Source organism: Haliotis rufescens, unplaced genomic scaffold (assembly GCF_023055435.1).
Source record: "Haliotis rufescens isolate VD_foot unplaced genomic scaffold, xgHalRufe1.0.p SCAF_66, whole genome shotgun sequence".
NCBI classification, from domain to species: domain Eukaryota; kingdom Metazoa; phylum Mollusca; class Gastropoda; order Lepetellida; family Haliotidae; genus Haliotis; species Haliotis rufescens.
The window spans coordinates 988,693-1,004,545 of NW_025964357.1; the positions used below are offsets into that span (position 1 = coordinate 988,693).

The window sequence follows — 15,853 nt, forward strand, 5'->3', positions numbered from 1 at the left end:
ATTGTATGTTTTAACAGGTGCATAACTTTTGTACACCTGCTGGCATTTTCTTAAGAAAGAAAACAATGGTAAACCCAGGTGTCTTGTTGTTTCAAGTAGCCATCTTGAATATTTTACGTGGCCAGTTATTAACTGGCTTGCATTCTATATTCTTCTTGCTTTGTACCCCACCATTGGCGTACCCTCGCAAGTATTTTGTCTTCGTTTTGTATATTGTCTTGCATTTGTCATAATAATTGTTTTATAAACCCACGCAGTGGGATAAGCAAATTATAGCATACGTAATCGAGAGGGGACGCATTGTGATTTTACACTGCTTCATTGCAGATATCATGCCATCATGCTCAAAGTGCCGGCGTAATATGTCAGCATGGGATCCCCACCCCCTGTGCCTTAATTCTACATCTAAATGTCCCCAGGGTCATAGATGTACCGACTGTCCCCGCTTTCCCCCACAGCTTTCAAAAGGAAACGGAGAACGCAACAGGCCAGGAAAACACCGGCGCCAGATGTCTGACTTATCCGAGGCCCCATGGTCTCAGTCTCTACCCAGAGCTCCCTGACGACCACTACTGCGTCTATCTTAACGGCGCCTATCCAGTCCGCCGGACAGACGCATGGCGCCCAACAGGCACCCCGTCTACGGCCCAGACGCCTATGATGGACGCCCCTCTCCTCCAGTACATCCAGTACTTGCGAGCCATGCATCAGACGCCGACACCTATTGCCCCAGTGCCTATACAGACGCCTCTACAAGCGCCTATACAGACAGCGCCTATTTTTAAACAGCGTCGATACAGACGCCAGCGCCTTGTGGGATGCCTATACAGACGCCAGTGCCTCGTCGGACGCCTTCACAAAAGCACCATCTACAGCGTCCATAAAGGCGTCTATCCTAGCGTCTCTGGTTGCGCCTCTCCTTGAGCTTCTCCTAAGTGAGCCTCTCCTAAGATTGCCTCTACAGACGCACACCGGGACAACTGCGCATACAGACGATTAGCCATTCCACGATATCCTTGTGGCTACGTGGTCTCATTCTACAGGCCTATGAGATCTTCGGATCCCCAGGGCCAACTACCTACGGAGACCAGAGCGGTCGCTGGACACTTGATTGGCATCCGTACAACGGCGTTCCAACACGGACACTTGATTGGCGTCCATACAACAGCGCTCCAACACTTCCCAATATCCTGGAAGCGCCTAACCTCGTGGTGACAGTTCTGTGGAAATCTCCCGCCAATTCTCCTTGTCTATCAACTTTAGTTGAACGTTTCCTCGGAGAAAGCGAACGTACTCTCAAAGATTTCCCTACCTACAGCGTCTGGTAGATATTTTCTGCACCACAGTTGACGATCACAACCCCATGACCGATTCGGTATTCAACAGAATCGTCATATTCCGGGTACCCAACTGGTTCATCGTTCACAACACCGGACCAATCGTCACTCTTATCATGGGGATCAACTTGCCCCTACACCGGCAACATCACAGTTCCTACTCAGAACTCGGACACACCACTGGTCTGTCAACCACAGGGTTCACAGGGGATTGGCCGTGTGTGGAGCTTGAACTAGTCCACACAGCATACGGGGTTACAGTTTACTGCACAGGATGACATACATGTCACGTGTCAAGAACTACAACTGTAAACATCGTCGACCGTAATCAGGTCAACTGACCTTATGGGATCTGTGCAGTGTATTTGTACAGACTGGCTTGCATGATCGCTCATGCGTAACACTGCAACCACTCGACCAGACGCCCGTCGCTGTACATCAATGACGCAACACCCAACAGCACCAGTGGCGCGGCACCACCTCAACCTCTCGGGGCAGAGGAAAAGGCAAGGCATCGGGCGCATAACAGTCCCACCGGGGCCACTCCAAGGGAGGTAACGCCTACCGCAGTGACTTCAAGTGAATAGCCAGACAGGCACGACTGTGACTTCCACTCCCAGCCCTCAAAGTTGTCGAACACTCCAGTACGTGGGAGAGTGGGTTCTTTCTTGCAAAATTGTGAGATCCTGGGGGACCCATATGTCACCAACATCATCCGACACTGGTAAAAGCTGGTGCTTATAGACGACCTACCGCTACCTACACCCCTACTCAACAGCATCTACCAAGCCAGTTTAAGCCGGTACATCTCGGCGCTGCTGGACAAGAAAGCGATAGAGGTTATACATGCCCCAGCCATTACTGGGCTTCTTTTCACCTGTCTCCCTTGTCCCCAAGAAGGACTCAAACACAGGATGATCCACAACCTCGCCACTTTCAACAAACGCTTCTTGGCTGGTCCACCTTATTTCAGGATAACCATCTGCGATCCCGGATGCAGGCACAGGATGTATTCATCAGCCTGGATATGGAGGACGCCTATCGACATGCACCTGACTCCAGCTCTCCACCGACCATGCACTCTGCGCCAAAGGCAAGTCCTCCTGGGCCTCCTAACCTCAGCACAGGACTTGACCTACAGAGGAAGGCTCCAACTCCGCCCAGTTCAGATGTTCCATCGTCCTCCCGGATCATCTCAAGCAGCATCTCCGGTGGTGGTCGGTGGAATCGAATGTCTTAGGCGGCGTCACCTTGACAGGGCTTACGACATCTCTGCGCCTATTCCTAGACGCGCCCCTGCAGTGATGGGGCACACATATGGAGGGACAGGTCGCCTCGGGGCTGTGGTCCGCCGATCAGCGCCTATGGCACATCAACAACCTCGAACTGGAGGCGCTTATCTTGGCTATCGCTCACTGGAAGCAGGCCCTCAGACACACCTGGCTCTCCATCTCGACAGACAACATAACCATCGTATGGTGCCTACAGAGCAAAGGAACGACTCATTCGACCTCGCCTCTTCAACAGACGTTCCAATTGTTTCACCTGGTGGATTCTCTGGGGATTCAGTTCCAGGTTCAACACATTCCGGGCTGCCGAAACATCCTAGCGGATGCTCTATCTCGGCCAGGCAAAGTCGCTCCCACAGAGTGGAAGCTTCACCCAGACGTCTTCGCTCTTGTTTGTCGAGACCACAGTCTCCCTAACATAGACCTATTCGCCACTAGCCAGAACTACCAGATCCCGACCTACATATCTCCGGTCCCAGATCCACTGGCTTGGGCAGTCGACGCTTTCAGCGTCCCCATGGAAGGACTAAAAGCATACGCTTTTCCGCCACCCGTACTCCTTCCCAAGGTTGTCCAGAAGAGCAGATCGACACAGAACCTCGATCTGACTTTTGTCACGCCCTGGTGGCCAGCGAGGGCTTGGTTTGTTGACTGCAGAGAGCTGTCTGACGCCAACACACTGCCACTTCCAGATAGGCCAAATCTGCTGATCCACCCTCACAGCAGACAGCCACACCCAGGACCAGACAAGCTATGTCTTCACGTCTGATCCATTTACAGGGAGCACTAAACGCCAAAGGCTGCTCGGCCAGAGCAACTTGGGTTATCACCATGGCACATCGCCCAGCCACCAGGAGCCTCTATGATGACTAGTGGCAATACTTCGAGAACTTTTGCAGGGGCAAGCAACAAGACCCCACATCTGCCACGCCTCAATTCCTGGCCGAGTTCATGCTCCATCTGCGTCACAAGCGTAAGCTCAAGGGCAGTACCATCATGACCTACCTTGTGGCACTCAACTCCGTCCTGGCAATTGCGGAAGATCGGCCATGACGTAAATCCCGGAACTACAGGCTCTGCTCCGCTTTGAGCACGGAGCACACGGAGCTGTGCATCTTGGACTGCGCTGGGACTGCTTCGCCAAGAATCAATTCCCATGACAGCCAGATAGATCGTTCCTCATCCCTCCCCTAGCTTCGATTGTGGGCGCGGAAGATTAACTAGAGTTCCGTCTATATCTGGTTAGAGCGCTCCATTGCTATATCCGGCGATCCAAGGAATGCCATAGACAACGACGCCTCTTCATTCCGGTATAGAGCTGCGACCTCGCAAGCGGAAGGTAGCCTCAACACGATCGCCCTCTGGCTACGAGCCTTCATTCTCCAGGTCTGCGAGGCCGCGGGATTGGACCCCCAGGCTCCCAACAACCCACATGAGACTCAGGCGATCGCCTCCACCATGGCGCTACACAGCAACTGAGCTCTACTTGCCATCATGGAGAGGTGTTCTGGCGATTAAACACATTAGGCACGCACAACTTGGTCTGTTAGTATTGCCCAACAGGCTCCTCTACTACACGTCACTGACCTCGCCTCCAAGTACAGAGCCGGCCTTTCGACCTCCCCTGGCGTAAGCCTTGGTCTTGAAGGTTCATGCCCCACTTGCATATTGCTCAGTACTCCAGTCTCGACCTAACAGAGAGTTATCGTCAGGCTGCGCAGTACCAGGGCCCACTTGCACAAAGCTATCTTAGCGCTAAGACTATCGTAAGCCTATGTTGAAGTATGGGAGTTACGATCATCTTAGCGCTAAGATCGCTTTGTGCAAGTGGGCCCTGGACACAACGCATACCTGACTCTTCCCTTCCATGTAAAGGTCATCCAGGCCGACCACAGCCGAAGACGGGCTGAGGGAACTGGAGGTTCCCATACGTGGAGTGGTCACCCGAAGCCGACCACACAGCCAAGGATTTGCTAGGGAACAGAGTCTGGAAATAAAAGATGAAAGTCCACATCTGAAGGTATGCCCGCCTCCGGTTCCGTCTGATAAAGATGCATTAAGGAGTAATGCAGGATAAGTAAAAAATCTAGTAAAATCCTAGATATTTTTCATATTTGTATACTTATCCTGCATAACTGCATCTAAAGGGACCCACCCATCGCAGATCTACCTCCCCATGATGCCATCCGATGTCCGAACTCCAAAGTAATGTGAGGATCCATGATGTCACTTCCTTTGGTCACTAGGGAGCTGCGTGATAGGGTTGGCCTCTCAGCTAGTTGGAACAACTTCTTCAAGCAAAGACCTTCACACAGCTCTTTTCTCAGTCAAGAACAAGCAGTAATATGCATTAAGGAGTAATGCAGGATAATTCTACAAATATAAAAAATATCTAGCATTTTACTTGTTTCCCACCCAAACAAATGTATGCAGGGGCTCCCGTCCATCAGAGACCATAAACCATTCAATAATTCTTGCGAGTTTCAACAAAAGTCCTCTTCACTGATAGTTATTCATAATCAGATGTGTAAGTAATAGTATTTTGCTATCCATACTTTTTATACCCCCGACAAAATGTCGGGGGTATATAGTTATACCAAGGTTCCGTCCGTCCGAAAACTTTGTCCACGCAATTTCTTTTAAACTATTCAGGGGATTCATCTCAAACTAAGAAAATATAATCTGTGTCATATGGAGGGATGCAGTCAAAAGAAAAAAATTGTTTTTATTAATTTTCCCTTTTTAAATGAATTTTTCAAACCCTAACGCCCGTCTGAAAACTTTGTCTGCACGATTTCTCTTAAACTATTCAGTGGATTCATCTCAAACATAGTACATATAATCTGTGTCATATGGAGGGGAGCAGTCAAAAGAAAAAAAATGTTTTTATTTATTTATTTTCCATTTTTTTTGGAATTTTTCAAACCCTAACCAGGGTTTCTCCTGATGCAGGATTCTTGCGTATATGACTCTCAATTAAGGAAAAATACGTCCAGAAATTAATATCTATGTTGTTGTTTACCAGCTTTGGAATGAAAATATTACAACTACTCACCTGAACTTAATTTATAAACATTTTCCGAAGACAATATATGCAAAGGTCTTAAAATTTACGTCTAGTTTTTAATTAATCGTCATTTTGAGAAGTAACATAAGTCTGTGCGAATTATACACAAGAGATATTTTTTTCAGGATTTATTTGCCCATAATTAGGGGTGCGTATTATACATGAGTGTGTATTATACACGAATAAATATGGTATATACGAAATGTAAAGCTTTGGGTGTGTTTGTTGTTGCTAATAAACTGTATTCAACCAGAAAATATTACGAAAATATTTATTCATCCTGTATTAGTGTCACTGTAAATTGTTTCATGAGCTGTGAAGTAATTAAAGATTGTGAAAAATAAAACCAACAAACTTTGTTTTTCATTCATATATCCTTTATTTCTCTGTGGTACAATCAGCTGAGAACATTAATTAGCACTTGTTAACTTAAACTAAAGACATATAATATTTAAAAGATACTTAACTTTAAGTGTAACATTAACAGTGAGCACTTTAAATTTCATTAATCATACAATAAAACATTTGACTCTCAAAAAATATTTTTGACTACCAAAAATTCATAGGCTGAGTCAAGGTGACTCTCAGATATTGGAGTCTAGGGGGAACCCTGCCTAACCCTATCCTAGCTATTTAATTTGTAACTACTGACACACTAGGTGGGTCGGGGGTATTAGTGAGCCATGCTCACTTTTGCACTTGTTGCACATGCGTAAGATGGGAAAACATCACTTCTTTCCTGTGAGTACTTGTGGCAACATCAAGTTGACATAGCACATTACATTTGGTAGTTGTCATGCTATAATTAGATCTTCAGTATAACAAAGATTAGGGTTATTATATTTGTGAACCAGGATAGCGAAAACCTCCAACAGATCCTACGCCACATTTTATGCATGTGTACAACGCAATTCAAATTCACACATAAGTAACGACATCTCAACTTCTGGTGTTTTAGTACAATATATACTCTTCAAAAAAAGAAACTTGACATAGATGTAAAACCATTTTTGCCAAATATCTAAAATAATTACATTAAATGAGAACCAAATAAGTCAAACAGAAAGATGATGTGTCTATAGTTCACGAAAACACATGCAAAGCACATAAACATAGCGTTTGGGGATCAATTTTACAGCTTCATCCAAACGCAACCGCCTGTAAAAAACGTGCAGCACGGGACCCTGCATTTAGGCATGCAGGCCCCCCTGCTGAATGGGTATAAAAATCCACATCAACGGCTGTTCATACAGTCCTTATAACGGCAGTAGAGGCGGTGACAGAATGCCAAGACTGAATGCAGCTCAACGGAACAACTCAGCAAGAAGTGGCCAGGCACTTTGGCGTGTCCAGACAGACAATTTCCGCACTGTGGACCTGATACAACAACACCAACAGAGTTGACGACAGACCAAGGTCAGGAAGACCAAGGGTGACAACCCAAGCACAAGATCAATACATCCGGCTGCGACACCTCCGAGACCGCACTTCCACAGCCACGTCTACAACCACAGAGATCCCTGGGGTACGCAGAATATCAGATCAAACGGTACGCAACAGACTGAGGGAGTCTGAACTTTTTGCACGAAGACCTGTTAGACGTCATGTATTGACCCTACGTCATCTGGCGGACCTTCTGCTTTGGTGCCAACAGAGGGTTAGATGGGCATGTGCAAGGTGGAGAAATGTACTGTTTACTGACGAGTCCCGTTTCCTACTTACACGTGCCGATGGGCACGCACCTGTCTACAGACGTCGGGGTGAACGTTACGCCCCCAACTGTGTGCAGCAGGTTGTCCCATTTGGCGGCGGGAGTGTCATGGTATGGGCCTGAATTCATCACGCTGGTAGGGCACCTCTCGTGCATGTTGCAGGTGCATTGACAGGTGTGCGTTACAGAGACTTGATCCTACAGCCTTACGTTCTTCCTCACGTCAATGTTCACGGCGGACAAATCCAGCAGGACAACGCTCGACCACATATTGCACGTGTTTGTCAGGACTTCTTACAGCACAACAACATCCAGACATTACCTTGGCCAGCCCGGTCACCAGATTTGTCCCCGATTGAGCATCTGTGGGACAAATTGGATCGACGCGTTCACAGAAGGAATCCACTGCCCCAAACACTTCCAGCGCTTCTTGATGCACTTCAGCATGAATGGCAGCACATCCAACAGCGTGTTATTGACAACTTGATTGCATCTATGGGTCGTCGGTGTCAAGCGGTGATTGATGCACGAGGTGGGCACAACCGATACTGACATTTTCTGTACCCCTGTGCCATTAACTGTATCGAGTACGTGTGTCTGTCTAGGTGACACGATTAATGTTTTGAACATTGTGTACATTGATCTTCAAACAGTGTTTCAATTATGGTTTCTGTGTCCTATTTTGAAACAATCGCATTATATTACATTTTGAAAGTGTCAAGTTTCTTTTTTTGAAGAGTATATTTAATGTCACAAAGAGTTTAATTTGCCCTTATACAATCAACATCATCTCTTAACATAAATGTTTAGTTGCCTTCATAATACTATTTACTGTGTTATTTTATTACACTAGCTGATTTTAGGCTTTGTATGTACACAACAATCAGCTGGCATGCATATAAAGAAGGCAAGGCCATGGAATAGATCAAAGCAGGGAAAAAAACTTGCAGATGTGTGCAGTTAGACATGGCACCTATAAGAAGTTTTCTGTGAATGTATTGCGGGTTGTTTTTTGTTTATCAATAGTGTGTTATACCACCATCATTTGTGAAACATTAATTCACTTGACGAGGCATGCTGTGTATGAGTCTCCCAATGGTGATTTGAGGGATCAGTCCACTCATCCTGCACAGACCTGTCAATCCCCACCTTTTGTGGGAGACTCCCGCAATTTGATGAAATCTCCCAGTCTCCCGCATAAGAGGCTATTTCTACCGCAAAACATCATTTTTTATTATTTTAAACACTTCATAGTCCCATGAGCAAAAACAAAAAACCAGGAAATTTACGATTACTCAATCCTATGAGTAAGTTTTCCAATTAAATCTGTAAGCATACATGCATGTGATACCTCCGGATCTGTCCGGGAGGCTCCCGGATTAGCCACCCTTATCACGGTCGTGTTGAGCCTTTGTCTTGTAATCAACTGTTAATGATATCCATTTGGTGAATGATTTAACAATGTAAACTGTAAAGAAAACTGGGATAGTCCTAACAGATGCCTGAAGCATGTGAAGGGCTGAACTGGAAATGAATAATCAGCCGAGTATTTATCATTTCCTGAGATGAACCTTGTTCTCTTAATGTTCTTAACGTGTTTATTCCATCATAATTTAAGAACGTAGATACATATGGCTGGCCCAGTTATACATATCTTTTTACTTACCCTGCACTACTCCTTAATGCATTTACTGCTTACCTTGCGACAAAAAAACTGGGACAGCTTACCAGCGATGTTCCTGGGTGAAGATAAATAAACAGTTCCTGAATCCCATTTTTACACTACGCCATCACCGTCCCTGTGACCTCATGTGACCTCATGTGACGTCATGTGACCCAGGTCACCTCTTCACATCACTTCCTGTCGCGCTACAGCTCAGACCTGTATCAGCGGAGCTCTCGTTTTCAGTTTTCGTCTACAATTCATCTGCGACGGGTGATGTATTCCTTTCATATTACTTTCAATATGTTGTAAAGTTGTATATGATTTATTTATCGTATTTGACGTAATAAGCGCCCAGGGCGCTCTCAAAATTAGAAAAAGGGGGCTCTTATTAGAATATTAAGAAAGATGAAAGAGTTGAAAGATAAATTTCGTGGTTTATGCTGACAGCCTGAAATGTTAATGTACAACATGTATTTTTCTAGAATTTAATTGCCCATACGTAATGCTTATATACTTATATACGTAATAAGCGCCCCGCTCTAATAAGCACCCACGGCGGTATTTGCTATATATATTGGCTAGTGAACAATCCCAGTTAGCACCCCTACCGATTGATCAATGTTCACAAGACTTATTTATTCGCATACAATACACACTCGTGTGTTATATGTAGGCGTCTTTTTTTTTGCCCCAACATGCTATCTGTTCATATTTATGTGTTTTTGAATACTACTAGTTTTGGGGTTTCATTGAGTTGCTTATATACAAATCATTGAATACACTTTCAACTCGTTACAAAATTCGCCGATAGATTAACTAGTTTTCTACGACAGTTTTTCCAGTCCCTTTTTCATCAAAGTATCTATATTGAGTACCTTCTGCTTGCGCTTTGTACTAATTGTCGCGGGATAAAAATCTATTAAAGACCCTCATCCACGATGTTTGGCATGCACGCAAATTTGTGCACCAAATTCTAAATGTGTTTTTTGCGTAAATATCTCTCCAATAAATTTAAAGAGGTATAGGCAGGTTACTCACAAACGTATTTTGCTGCAATCCAATCGTGAGACCAGGAAGATGTCACAATCACTGATTAGCGAGGGACAAGGTCATTACGACGCAACCATTATCTTCAACGGGTAATATGTTGGACGTTACTGTCACTGCAGAAGTGCACGTTCCACAGAAAACCTCGAATCCAGAGGATCTTGTGAGTTTTATAATTGACCCTAATTTGCAGTCACCTGAGAAATCCACATCTGCTAGATCTGCGAACAGAGCACCAGCGTCTCAAGATGCTTTGTCGGGGTAGCGCAAACCCAAGCCACGCACAAGCCTACACCATTGAGCCTTGCGCCTTATATGCAAGCCACTGCCTTCTACCCAAGCGCATCTACAATGACGCCAGCCCCAGGGCTATCAGCGTACAATATTACGCAAGCCGCACATGATCAGCTTAGCACTGTACCAATGCAGTCAGAAGATGCAAGCTTAGGCGCCTATGCCAATACAGAGCACTAATTGGATGCAAAATATTTTTACAATCCATGTGGCAGCAGTCCATGACACAATTGTAACCTGCGCCCACGCCTGCGCCTATGTATCAGACACCTGCGTCAGTTACAGCTAAGGCACAGATTTTACCACCTACCCCAGTGCCTAATGTTTATAATACTCCCATTGTGAGTCATAACACAGTGCATTCTTCTTGGACATCGAGTCGTGACTCCTTTTCACCAGGCAGTTCATCTAAGCCCTCGGTCAAAAGTAGCACTACACATCGGAGTAGAAGTCGTTCACCATCTAGACGCACACGTCAACATCGTTCTGATTCATCGGACTATTCTAATGGTGAGGAGGGAGATTCCTCAACTGAATGGAATACTCACCTTGGCCTGGCTACCTGATTGGGTAGCTGACCGCCTCAGATCAGTATCTTCGCCGGGTAACGGGGTGGATAAAAAAGGTACCATTTGGACACATCCTACGTCGATTCCGATCGACCCTGGCAAATAGGATTAGATCAATGCATATCTGCACATACAGATCCATCCCAATGACCGCAGGTTCCTCAGGTTCCTCAGGTTCAACTTCAATGGGGTTCACTACCAGTTGGCAGTACAGTACTCCCATTTGACATTTCAGTGTCCCCGTGGCTATTTACACGAGTAATGAAGCCCATAACTGCGTTTCTACACCTGAGGAACATTTGGTTCGAGTCGTACATAGACAACTGTCTCCTGTGTCATCAACACACACAGACGTTAGTACTCCACCGGGATTTCTCCAGAAGGCTACTATATCAACTGAGATGGATAATCAACGAGGCGACGTTGGAGCTAACTCCATCATTTCAACTCCAGTTCATAGGAGGCCAATTTCAAACAGATCAGTCCTATCAGTCCCGAGGGACAGATGGCAAAAGATTTTACGCCTCCTGTCACCTGCTCTTTATCAATCACGCACACTTCACCAATGGCAACTGTTGTTAGGGTTACACACCTCAGCCCAGGATCTAACCAGCAGAGGCCAATTACAATTACGCCCAGGACAACAATTCCTGGACCCTTACATCAGGAGTCAGGATCCACTCAAGGCCATCATGCTACCAACTCATCTAAGGCCTTACCTCATTTGGTTGACGGTAGAGTCGATTGTCTTAAGAGGAGTCTCTTTGTCCGGGTTGTCCCCGAATCTACACCTGTTCGTAGATGCCTCCCTTCAGGGGTGGGGTGCTCACCTGCAAGGCCAGACAGCCTCAGCACTGTGGTCAAGCGCTCGAAAGTGGCACATAAACAATTTGGAGTTGGAAGTTGGAGATACTTACCATATCTCACTGGCAGAATCAACTACAGTCAGCCCAACTCGCAATATCCAGACAGCAGCACTGTGGTGTGGTGCCTGCGCAATCAGGGAACAACGCACTCCCACTCGCTACTTCAACAGACATTCAGATTTTTCCATCTAGTGGATCGTCTGCAACTACAGTTCATAGTTCAGCACATCCCCGGATGTCGAAACATTCTGGCCGATGCCTGATCAAGTCCAGACAGGGTAGCCCCCACCAAGTGGAAACTTCACACAGAAGCGTTCCAGTTACTGCTTCATAAGTTCGGGCAACCAAACATCGACCTGTTTGCAACTTGCCAAAATTACCAACTCGTGACATATGTCTCCCCGTTACCGGATCCGAAAGGCTTGGACGTTGGACGCGTTCAGCATTCCTTGGGAAGGACTAAAAGCGTACACTTTTCCGCCACCAGTCTTACTTCCCAGGGTAATACAAAAGATCAAGGAGACAAGGAGACTTGCTCTGACTTTGGTTGCGCCCTGGTGGCCGGCGAGAGGGTGGTTCATTGAGCTCAGAAATCTAGCAGAAGACGATCCACTACCCCTCCCACAGTGGTCCAACCTACTTATCCACCCTCACTGCAAATTGCCTTATCCAACACTAGACAGATTTCGTCTGCACGGTTTGTTCGTCTTTAAAAGGCGTTTGGCACGGGCAGCACAAGCTATAACGTTAGCTCATCGTCCCTCTACTAGGGGCCTATACGATGACAGGTGGGGATCGTTTGAAACATTTTGCAAGGCAAAAAGTCAAGACCTTGCTACTGTGTCATCTCAGTTTTTAGCTGAATATCTCCTACATTTGCGTACCCAAAGACACTTGAAAGGTAGCACTATTACTACGTATTTGGTTGCACTTAACTCAGTGTTGGCTGTTCCGGATAATCGTAGGATGACTAAGGTCCCAGAACTACAGGCCTTATTACGCTCATTCAGGCTTGAGGATCCACCTGCATGGGATTTGAATGTGGTACTTCGAGGTTTGCAGGGACTCCCCCTTGAGCCCCTCCATGCATCCTCTTTTTATGTCCTCACCAAGAAAACAGTATTTCTCTTGGCATTAGCGATGCGATCGACATCACCCGGGGTCATTTTTAGCATTGGATGCACAGAGCAGTGCATCTCGGGTTGTGCTGGGATTTTATTGCTAAGAATCAATTGCCAGGCCAACCCGATCATTCCGTCACCATTCCACCAATATCGACGATTGTGGGTAGTGAAGATGAGGGTGAACTTCTATTATGTCCGGTACAAGCACTGCGAATTTTCATCTGCCGTTCCAGGACTAGGCGTGGTTTGAGGAAGCGGTTATTTAGAACCCGTATCTACTACGTCCACTACCGAAGTTAGTCGCAACACCATATCTCTATGGTTACGCACAGTCATCCTTCAGGCTTATTTGATCGCCAATTTGGATCCGCCGAGAGCGAATTATGCTCATGAGATCAGGGCACTAGCCTCTACCATGGCATCACACAGCAATCATGGAAGGATGGTTTTGGTGGTCCGACACAGTTTTCGCCAGTCATGTCTTCGCGATGTGACTCTAGAGGATGTCGAAAGTGTACAGAGTTTTGGGACATTGGTTGTAGCTCAGTAAGTTACCAACCCTCGACGCAAATAATAAACTCGCCCTATACAGAGCTTTTCTCTTTCCAGTGCAGTTGATCAGATTTCGCCAGTGGACGAATATTAGACAAGCAATTGTCCACAGGGCTATATTTTTCTAGTAAGTAAAGATTTGGCTGATGAGCTATTTGTCTTTATTACTAAAGATTTATAGGGAACTACTCTTTAATTCTTATGTTCAATGGTTTTTCGCATTGAAATAGCCCTACCGTAATAGCGTTTTTCTGAACTTTTCCACTTCAGGGTTTACCGACCAATAAGTGTCTTACCTTCAGGGTGTGAATTATTGAGGTTTCTGTATTCTGAGGGTTTCCCACCTCCAGACCGTCCGATACAGATGCATTAAGGACTAATGCAGGATAAGTAAAAAAATTAGTAAAATCTAAATATATTTTTTATATTTGGATACTTATCCTGCATTACTACGTTTAAGGCCCACCCGTTGCCTCCCCACTTTGGCTTCAGAAACCTCAAAAGAATGTTTTTTAAGTTTGGGCGACAGGCAGTAATGTGAAGAGGTGACCTAGGTCATGTGAGGTCACGGGGACGGCAACAGCATGGTGTAAAAGAGGGATTCAGGAACAGTTTATTTATCTTCACCCAAGACCATCGCCGGTACGCTGTCCCAGTTTTTTTGTCGCAAGGTAAGCAGTGAATGCATTAAGCAGTAATGCAGGATAAGTATACAAATCTAAAAAATATTTAGATTTTACTAACATGATATTGGTTATCAGATTTGTCAGAAAATTTGTTAAAACATCAACATACCTCAAAGTTACGCCATTGAACTATCGGAAATGAAAACAAAATATGACCAGCAAGCGCCATCTCCAGAAGCAAAACCATGCGTGATTGGTTGATTCGGTAGTCGAAATAACAATGTAACTCGATCAGGCTTCTTCATAGCTACGGCTTCCAAGTCAAAGTTTCCTTTTGACTGTCATCGTGACTCGTCTGCACAGAAATAAAATTTCGCGAGAATTTATCATGTGATTATTTTACACAAGTTGATTGGCTAATACTTTGCTAGCGTCCTAGGTCAGCAATCTAATTTGCATTTGACAGTACTAGTCAGCCTATGAGATTAATACACATCAAGGTCAGAAAGGTCAACAATGACCCAAAGGTCATGTTGCGTCAGGATAAATGCACTTGATATTTCTTTGGCGGATTTTTTTACCAAAATCTCACCAAATACTCAGAATACCTGCATCATGACGAACCCTGACAATTTGACGGATTGAACATGTCGTCAATTGGTCAAGCTACATATCTCCTCCATTTTAAAGTCAAATCTCCCCCTCTGTCCTGATGAGGGGTTGGCAGGTCTGCTTGCAGTGCCTGGCCAAGTTTAGGAATATGGTCAGCAGCCTATATTGCCCAGTGACCTTGCCTTGCACAGTATGGAGTGGGGTTCTGTCAGTCATAGTGATGCGGCCCCACACCATACCTGATCTACCGCCAAATCTATCATGAGGACTTAGATTGACATTGGCTTGACATTCAGATCGACAAAGTGAATCGGGACTCATTTCCAAACATCACATGTGACCCAGTTTGTAAGGAGACAGTTTGTAAGGGGTGGTACAACATTTCGCCATCAAGTATGGAGATGCACTGCATGTTGATGATATCAAGTCGTCTGTCCAGTATCTCATAGTCCTATAGCCTGATGAAAGTGTGCAGCAATTGATTCAACGTTTGAGCTTGGTTTCATAGAGGTTGTTTTCGGATCAATTGATCCTGCTCCCTTGTCGTTGACCATGGATGCGTGATAACCTCTTTATCATATAATCTCATTCTTCAATTCTGTGCTTGAAAATCGCTTCCCCTCACTCGCAAACATTACCTAAACATTGCGAGTTTTCCTGGAATATACACTGAAAGTAGTCCCTACTTGACCTTTGATATTTGCATCGCTATCCGCATATGACCCCAACGGATATTGTTTTTTTCCGTAGGCTTTATCCTGCCGAGAAACCTACACATTATATGATAATTATGTGTATGTGTATGTGTATGTGACAGGTTTTCATCTGATACTAAGGTGAATGTGTGTGTATTTGGCAGGTGTATTCTACAGTGATGACAGCTATGTGTTCCTGTGTCGGTACTGGGTACCGGTTGACTTGCCAGAAGGTGAGGAGGAAGATGAGGATCCACCAGAGGATGAATACAAGTGTATTGTGTACTTCTGGCAGGGCCGGACTGCCTCCAACATGGGCTGGCTCACCTTCACCTTCAGGTAATACAAATAACCATTAATGATTGCCATCATTGCTTGTAATTATGAACTTTGTGTCA

At 45.4% G+C, this 15,853-nt stretch overlaps 1 protein-coding gene across 4 annotated transcripts in view; it reads left to right on the top strand.

Moving 5' to 3' along the window:
* LOC124118962 (protein flightless-1 homolog) overlaps nt 1-15,853 on the top strand; it is a 141,486-nt gene that overhangs the window by 103,330 nt on the left and 22,303 nt on the right. For all 4 annotated transcript variants that reach the window (XM_046481300.2, XM_046481301.2, XM_046481302.2 and 1 more), the window contains one exon: nt 15,620-15,794. In XM_046481300.2, the coding sequence (XP_046337256.1) occupies nt 15,620-15,794 (175 nt within the window). The remainder of the gene's footprint in view (nt 1-15,619; nt 15,795-15,853) is intronic.